Source organism: Chiloscyllium plagiosum, chromosome 4 (genome assembly GCF_004010195.1).
Source record: "Chiloscyllium plagiosum isolate BGI_BamShark_2017 chromosome 4, ASM401019v2, whole genome shotgun sequence".
Lineage (NCBI taxonomy): Eukaryota > Metazoa > Chordata > Chondrichthyes > Orectolobiformes > Hemiscylliidae > Chiloscyllium > Chiloscyllium plagiosum.
In genome coordinates, this window is record NC_057713.1 from 41599567 (window position 1) to 41609164 (window position 9598).

At 38.0% G+C, this 9598-nt stretch overlaps 1 protein-coding gene across 4 annotated transcripts in view; it reads right to left on the reverse strand.

The window, feature by feature from the left end:
- Positions 1 to 230: 230 nt before the first annotated feature.
- The window catches only part of pdp1 (pyruvate dehydrogenase phosphatase catalytic subunit 1), an 11780-nt gene continuing 2412 nt past the window's right edge, over positions 231 to 9598 (reverse strand). For 3 of the 4 annotated variants that reach the window (XM_043688073.1, XM_043688074.1, XM_043688075.1), the window contains one exon: positions 231 to 4978. In XM_043688073.1, coding sequence (XP_043544008.1) covers positions 3309 to 4934 — 1626 coding nt within the window. In that variant the 5' untranslated portion in view covers positions 4935 to 4978 and the 3' untranslated portion in view covers positions 231 to 3308. Of the gene's footprint in view, positions 4979 to 6985; positions 7657 to 9598 lie in introns of those variants that run through there. The other variant, XM_043688076.1, reaches the window with a different exon arrangement.

Genomic DNA, 9598 nt, shown 5'->3' on the forward strand with positions numbered 1-9598 from the left:
CCTTCTCAAGGGCAAATAGGGATGGGCTATCAATGCTGGCCGGCCAGTGACACCAAAGTCCTGTTACCAGAAGCACATTTTAATGTGATAGCATTACCATTGCTTCTACAACAAAACCCAACCCAGTATCACTTATACAATCATTTACTAGTGGAGAGAAAAGAAACCGTATAGGAGGAGTAACTCGGAAAAACATTTAAAAAAAACATTAAATTGTATTATACAATCTCACATGTAAACATCTGAAACTGTCTTTATTAAAAACAATTAATTGTTTGCAATAAAGCAGATACAATGATCAACAGCGTAGAGGCTACAACAATTAGTAATTATTTGAACAGAAGAATATATTACATTTGTCAGCATGACATGTAACAGGCTTATCCATTCACAATATAGGAATTTACAATAGAGGAGCTGTGATGTAACAGATTTTATTTACTCAAACAAATAACTCAATAACTGTTACTTGTATGCCTGCCTCATTGTATAAAAGGAACAGACTGAACAATGCAAATGACATTCACCATGCATAAGTGTAAAGTATTGCATGCAAGAAAAGCAACAGCAATAGGCAGTAAAAACACAGATGTTGAGTTAAATGGTCAAATCAAAAACTAAGTGTGCTCATTACTTATCAGATACAATTATTGGCTATGCATATGTTTAAATTGTGTTGTCAATAATCGTACCAGTGTAATTCATGGAAGTTCTGAAGAGCCTCATTGGAATCGGAACATAAACTGCTTTTTCTCCAGACGCTGCCAGACCTGGGTTTTACCAGAAATTTCTGTTTTCGTTTCAAATTTTCAGTACCCAGAATTCTTCATTCCATATTGTTTAAACAATACAATGCTCTTAGCAGATACTACTTTACATAATTGTTGGGCACCTAATTCGGATGGAATTTTCAAGGCCTGAACGTGGTTAAAGAGCTTTGAACCTGATCCACTGGACCAGGGTGATGAATAATGAAAGACTGTAAACAATTGTTTATTTGGCATAGACAAGAAATACATTTGTTACAGTATTATACACTAACAAAAATAAGTAACTCTGGACCTATTAAAAATTAAACTGGAGCCAGTAAGAAGGAAGAAATTTAGGAATTTTCTCTCTCCAGGATGTTAATCCATGTAGGGAACAATATGTGGAATGGGCCTCCAAGAAGAATAGCAGAAGTAAAATATTAAATCAGTTAGAAAAGAAGTCGTGATTGGGGATCATGGAAGGAGCAAAAAGGAGAAAAAAAAAAAGTGTTATTTTCTTTTTGAATGTCACCATCAATGGGTGAAACAGACCTCTTTGTCCATACATGAACGCTTGTGCAGTCTTTGGAGAGTCAAAACCTATTAACTTGGCACTATATTATTCTGGGAACGTATGATGTTTTGATGGCTAATCATTCTCAATGGAATATAATCATAATAAATTATGGGTGCAGCTACTTGGATTGCCATAATTGTTTTACAATACTCCATGTACACTAAGCTCTCTTTTTAATATGGCTACTTGAGAAATATTTTAAAATTTTATATAGATCAACTAAAGCTGCCAAAATGATGTCAATCGGATTTGTTACTGATATAAATATAAAGAGATTGCAGGTCTGCAAAACAGTAACGTAGCTCCTTATAATTTTTCTGCACAACATAAAATTAATGCTTTGGATAGTACCGCACACAAGACAAATCTAGATAAATACTGTTTGTCCTTTAACAAAAGTGAATAAATCTATTGAAGGAAACCTCTTCACAACTGTAACAATGTAGTTTGTCAATTTACTTATACACATTCACCCACATAACAGCATAAATTAAACATAATATGCAATATGAATCAAACTTTGGGAATTTCTTCCATAGAAACAAACAGAGCAGTCCTTTATTGTTGCTCAGGTGATTAAAAATCAAATCAGAAGGAATACTGAAATACAGCAAATGCAAAGCATTCTTACTGCTTTTCAATTCAGAATTCCTATATTTAAGCACCTGACCCATCAAGAGGCTTAAAAATTGCCCAAAATGCATGGGGACTGTCAAGAGTTTCTGCAAAATAACAGTTATTTAAGTGACAAATAGGATAGAGAGCAATGTACAATTTATTTTACAGTATAGCATTTTTCAGTAGACCGGTCAACAATTAAAGAGGCCTAAAGATATTTAGACATATTCACACACATGCTTCGTAACTGTCAGTTCTTTAGTTTACAGCTGGTCTTGCTGCAGTGGTGCTATTTGATAAAATTGAAACAAAATTATAGAATGACACTACTCCAGTCCATCAAAACATGTTCCATCATCAAAAGTATATTGTTAGTGACCAGAGACTAGTATGAAATGTACACTGTCAGCTCGCTTATTTGTTTGTAAATTTTATCAAAAAGCTCAAAAACACCAAAAAGCTAGTTTAATTGAGCCACTGTCCCAAAAGAAATAGGTCTTAGATTTTCAATAATTTGAATATTTACTGTATATGTAAAACAAAAATTACTCATTAAAAAAGGAACATCCTTTTCTCATCCTTCTCCTGAGTAAATGAAAAACCTGTACGAGAAAACAGAGGGTAATACATTCCCTTTAAAATATAAAAGTTGCAATCACAACCACCAATTGCAATAGCCTTCCATACCATATTGTAATAATGTTTTACAATCTTCACTGCAGGAACAGCAATCACATTTGACAAAACTCTTTCAATATATTTAAACTGTGAATGCAGTTCTTAAAATAAATTAAAATGTTCATACCTTAACTGCCTCTGCAGCACAAAATATAAACTTTATTGCAGACTGTTAACTGTAGCTGTAAAGAAATAACCTGCATTTACATCTTAATTCAGATACAAGAAGCCAGCATCTAAACTAGAACATAAAAACTACAACAGTGTTATATTTCATTTTCACTTTCTGGAATAATTATCTATACCATGAAAGCAGCAAAGCAATTGCATAAAATATAAATTTTACAATATATATTACATGACACTGTTTTACACAAATAGATAAACATTACTTTATTAGGAATTCCATTGTACCTGGTGACCCTCAAATTAATCTTTCATTTCATACAAAGCTAAAATGTTTGGCCTTGCTTACTAACAAAGTATTGCAGATCTCTTCCAATGTATTAACGTAAGATAGTCAGCCACCAACTGTCAGAGATCAAGATCATTACTAGAGACCTAACTGTAATAATATTTGCATATGTGAAATGAAAGTGGGGTCTTCATAATTATGGTACCATTTTTCAAAAACCTTGTGTATCTAAAATTTTGCTGACCTATATTTTCCACACAAACCACTGCTTTCAGTTTTCTGCATTATGCTTATAATGTGTACTTATAACATGTGAATTAAACTGCACTATTGTAACGGTTATATCATCCCTATACATTCTTGCTAGCTCTTCAGGAAGACTTAGCATCTTGGACAAACACTCATGATCAATAGCTCCAAACTCATTTTGACCAACAGCATGCCTTATAAGATGAGTTGCAGAATTTTGATCTTCAAATGCAGATGAAATACGATCTCTTCTTTCCATTAATATACCATGCATCTGACCAAGAGTCACTTTATAACCCCCAACAGAAATAGGCTGCTGAAGGTGGACACCAGTTAGATGCTCCCCAATAATTCTTACAACATCCTCCCTATGCAATATTTCCCAGAGACCATCTGTGGCTAATACAAGAAATTTGTCCTGGGGCCTTAGTTTATGGTAAGTGACTTCAGGTTGAGCTGTTAGGTATGGGGGAGTGTGATAATTAGGTGGAAAGAATTTTGTACATTCATTCTCATTTAACAGCTCTGGACCAGACTCCAGCACCCGTTTCTGCAAATCTATGCTCCACTTGAACTTAACATCTCCAAAAGCTCTAAACGGCATTAACAAGGAAAGCAGACGGTCTTGTTTAATAATACTTTTGACCTCTGATTTTGGATGTTCAGACTTGACTCTTTCCACTTCCTTCTCATTCTGTGCATTATGGTCGTTAGACAGTGTGAGTGCAGACCACGTTCCATCTTCCTCCTGAACTCCAAGCACAGCTCTGCTGTCTCCAGCATTTGCAATGTGCAAATCTAAACCATCTATGTGTGCAACACAGGCAGTTGCACCAGAAAAGGCCACACGCAACTGCCAATAATTGAGAAAGGAATTGTTGTTACCCACTTGAGCCTCTAATGAAATATCATTGTCAAGTCTTTTGAATGAATTGGTCAAAGCTTCCATTACATCTGGTGTTTCTTCAGTGTGGAGATCAATCAGTTCTTGCCAGTAGGTTCTTAAGCTATCAAAGTACATTTTTGAAGCCTCCTTACTGAAGTAGTCAATAGGATGTTTATGCCACTGTAAAAGTGGCAATACAACACGACCATTTTCCACTGCATTCTCTATTTCCAGTAAGGTTTCCTGGTTTAGCAAAGCAACAGCAATATAGTAAAACAGTCTTTCACTGACGGCTTGTGCACAGGCACATCCTGCATGCCCATCTATAACACTCAGCAGCATACCTCTGGTTTGAAGACAGGTAGCTGCACACCTTCGATCTTCAACTGGAGAATTGGATGGCAACTGATTGGAGTCAAAACCCAAAATAGAACTAACATTCTTCCCATCAAATTCAGGTACTTTAAAACTATACTCATTTGCTTTCAGGATGCTGTTAACTTGAGGAGGAGTAAGGTTATAAAACTGTACAATTGTAGTCCTGTAGTTCCTTGAACAAAAATGACCAAATAAATCTTCAGCCTTGCTCCATTTGAAGAAAGGTCTTAGAAACGTCTTTCGCAGGGATCTAACTGCTGCTTGCCAATTGATTTGTGTTGATAGATAATTCTGGAAGATATGATAGCGACAGGCTGTGACATATACTTTGCTCATCTCTCCATTTCGAAGTGCTGGAAACAAAAGGTGTACTGGCACCAACATTTCTTCAGGATAAAGTGGACAATAGGACAGCTTTTATGCATTTCCTATAAAAATAGAGGAAAGACATATTCACTTTTACTATGCATAAACAAGAATGGGGAAAAATTTAAAAATAGATAATAGTTTTAGGTAGCTAATTAACCAATGATGCTTATAACGGATATTTACCATTCACGAAAACATCCCAAGACACTTAATCAGACTGATATCACCAAAAACATTTGTGATACCAACTACAGAAGGAGATATCTGGACAGATGACAGAACGTTTGACCAAAGAGGTAGACTTAAGGATTTCTTACCCTACAAATGTATTTCATAGCAAAAGCATTTAAATGGCGAAGCACAATCATGTTAGTAATTTTGAATAAATACAACACTGATGAACGAATACAACTTTTCGTAGTAATTCCCAATATTCAAGCCATCCTTTGTTTTCTAAGCCAAGAACAACAAAACTATTAGGGGATTAAATATATTGAGGTCAAGTTCAAGGATTGCTACACAGAATATACAATAAAATATTTCACACAACTTAAGTTTAAAGCATTGGTACAATAACAAAAGCAAAATGCTGTTGATGCTGAAATTAAAATTAAAACTGAAAATTCTGGAAACAATCAGCACTTCAGGTAGCAGCTTTAAAGAAGCAAAGGTTAATTCTTCAGGTCTTTTTTTAAAAAAAAAAATTCATTGTTGAGATGGATGCCACCAGCTAAGCCAGAAATCATTGCCTATGCTTAATTGCACTGAAGGTGGTTGTCAAGAGTCATACAGACTAGAAACAGATCCTTCAGTCCAACAAATCCATGTTGAGCAGAAGCTCAAACTAGTCTCACCCGCCTGTGCTTGGCCCATAAGTATCCAAATTTCTTATAAACACCAACTGTAACCCCATCTACCATTTCCTCTGAAAGTTCATTCTACACATCTTAAAAATATGGTTCCATTCACCTTATCTATACCTCTCGATTTTATAAACCTGAGGTCACCTCTCAACTTCCTACAGATTCCAGTGAAACAAGTTTGAGTCTTTCCTCATAACTCAGACGCTCTATTCCCAGTAACATCTTTGTTAATCATTTCTGAACCCTCTCCAGCTTAATAATATCCTTCCCATAACAGGGAATTCAGAACTGGATACAGCACTCAAAAGGCTGCCTTCTTGAAGTGCTGCGATCCTTGAGGTTTAAGGGAGGTGATAGCCTACTGGTATTAATTGCTGATCTAGAGACACAGGTAACATACTAGGGATCTGGATCAGAATCGTGCTACGGCTGCCTGTAGAAACTGAATTCAATAAAAATCTGGAACTAAGGCTTATAATGGTGGTCATCTAATGATGATTATGAAACTTCGAATCACAGAATTCCGACAGTGTGGAAGCAGGTGATTCGGTCTACAGTCCATATCCACTTCTGAAGAACAGTCAAAAGGAGGCTAGGTGAATTAATGTGATGTATCTTTTAGATGGTGTATATTGCTGCCATTGGACTTCAGTGGTACAGGAAGAGAATGTTGAATTTGGTGTAGGGATGTCAATCCAGACGGCTGCTTTGTCCTAAGTGGATGAGTTTATTTTGAGTGATGCTAGAGTGACACCCAAACAGGGAAGCAAAGAGTAACATTGCCTGTAATATATTTTACTCTGTATGGACCTTTGAGATCAGTGTATGGCAACCATTTTCATGAGTCAAAGCTGCGATCCAGGCTGGCATGCCAATTACTGTGCACTGAAAATCAGATTGGTTCTTAAAGGGAACACTGAATGGGATACTGTCCACCAATGACTCCAGTCTTGTAAATCTTGGACTAGCACTGGGGAGACTGGAGGAGTTACTTGTCACTGAATTCCTAGACTCTGACCTGCTCTTGTAGCCACAGCACATCATAAGACCACATTTACATGACTGGTCCAGTTCAGTTTCTAGTCAATGATAACTCCTAGGATGTTGATAGTGGTAGATTCACTACAACCATTGAATGTAAAGTCATGATTGTTAGATTCTCTCTTTTTGGAGATGATACTACAAATGTTACTTGCCACTCACCAGCCCAAACCAGGACATTTTCAGGTCTTTCTACACATTATTGTGGGGCCTCTTCAGTAGGAGGAGTGGAAATGATCCCTCCATCGTAACATCCATAGTGGATAAGGTCAGTGATGAAAATATTTGGGCATAGGACATTATACTGAGAAACTCCCTCAAATGATTTCTTTGGAGATGATTGTCTTCCAACAACTGGAATCAAATTCCTTTGTCCCAGTGGACAGCTTTCCCTTCATTGACTCAACTTTTGCTAGGGTTCCTTGATTGCACACTGGGTCAAATAATTCCTTGATTTCAAAGACAGTCACACTCTTAGCTCACTTCATATCTGGATTGCAGTTCTTATTCCGATGTTTGGACCAAGGCTGCAATGAGGTCAAAAGCTTAGTTGGCCTGAGTGAACCCAGGTCAAGCAACAATAAGAAGGTTATTCGTTTACAAATGCTACTTGATAGCACTGTCCATGTTTATTTCAGACTCCCACCAGCCACTGTACTTTGCTTTTAAGAGAGGGCAGTAGTTGGCAAGGTTAGATTTGTCCTGCTCTTTTTGGACAAGGCATTGGTGATGCTTGGATCTTCAGAAAGAAGCAGAGAGGGATTATCCACTTGACATTTCATGTAGTAGTTGGATGCAAGTGTTCTTTCAGTCTGGTTTTAAAAGTCATTGGCCTGAAATATTGACAAATGAGAAAGACAATTTTCTTAAAAGAATTCTCAAATGCATAGAGCTATACATCACAGAAACAGACCCTTCTGTCCAACACGTCCATGCTGACCAGGTTTCCTAAACTAAACTAGTCCCATTTGGCTGTGTATGGCCCATATCCCTCTAAACCTTTCCTATCCATGTACCTGTCCAAATGTCTTTTAAATGTTTAATTGTACCCACTTCTACAACTTCCTCTGTCATACTTGACTAGAGCTTTGAAATGGAAGTCACTACAGCAATGGAGGTAGTAAAGTGTCATGATAAATAAAATATGGAACAGACTGGTAGGAATTGAGAAACAAGTACTAAGTACCCTTCAGCAATGAAGCTCCTTGGATGCTGCCTGAACTGCTGTGCTCTTCCAGCACCACTAATCCAGAATATAACACAAAGTAGCCATCCACACAATCAACAAAGACCATTTGTTTCCAAGACTATGTATCAACAATCTTTCTTGCCAAGAACAATCCTGCAGTGTAACAATAACAGAGTTGGAGAAACTCAGCAGGTCTGGCAGCACCTATGGACAGAGGCAGAGTTTCACTGATGCTTTATATTTTAAATTCAGATTTCCAGCATTTGCAGTGTTTTGCTTTTACCACAATGGAACAACCTGCCATAGGAAGTTCTCACAGCCCCATCACTTCAAATCTTCAAGACCCATCTTTAGATTATTTCCATTTAAAAGCTTCCATTTATATTCATATTGAATGACACCAATGTGCATTTTATTGCTCAGCACATGTATGAGTGTATTGAGGGGGGCCTGGATCTTCTGAAGAGTGGCAATTATAATTGTATTGCTGCTCTGGTCAAACATTCACTGCTCCAACACTACACTGCATTTACTCTGGATCATTCTGAATCAGATTTACTCCAGAAATGTGGAGGGCAGTCTCCATTTCAGAGTTACATTCAATCAAAAAAAGGAAGAGCACACCTTTTTCATAACACTTCGTGCCAAGTGGTAAGTCTAAAGTGGAGTCCTGAAGAAGGGTCACTGGACCCAAAATGTTAACTGATTTCTCTCCACAGATGCTGCTAGACCAGAGTTTTCCCAGCAGTTTTTGTTTCGGATTCCCAGCATCTGCAGTTCTTTTAATTTTTCGGTAAGCTCAAAGGCTCAATTTGATTGCTCGGAATGAGCGAATGGATACATAGGCTGGATGAGAATATCAATAAGTTGATAAGATGGCAGAATTGTGTTGTAGTCAATAGGTTTGAGTTAATATGCATTATAGTGAGGCAGGTTAGTTCTAAATTTCCTGGGTAACTTTCCAGGTAAGTCAGTCAGAATGGCTGAAGACTGAAATTTTCAGAGGATCTGGGGAAACAGCATAATTGCGCATCAAAAGTCAAAGCCACCCAGGTCATTTCATGTAGGTCAGCACAAGGAGAGGAAATGAGGAAACTGGTGAAGTGTTCCGAGGCGGAAGAGGAGGTGTTCTTCCTCCAGGCATCAGGTGGTGAGGGAGTGGTGGCAGAGGCAGCCCAGGGTTGAAATGTTTGGCCATGGGGCAGTGGGATTGATTGGTGCTGGTGTTCCAGAGATGTTCCCTCAAGCGTCACAGAACACACCAGATGGCCTCCTTCTTTAAAGACCGTAATTTCCTTTCCCACATGGTTGAAAATGCCCTCCAACGCATCTCATCCACGTCCCGTACCTCTGCCCTCAAACCCCACCCCTCAAATCGCAACCAGGACAGAACCCATCCCCCGGTCCTCACCTTCCACCCTACCAACCTCTGCATAAACCGCATTATCCACCAACATTTCCACCATCTCCAAACATACCCCATCACCAGATATATATAGCACTCCCTATCCCTTTCCGCAAAGACCATTCCCTCCGTGACTACCTGGTCAGATCCATGCCCCCCAACAACCCACCCTCCCCTCCTG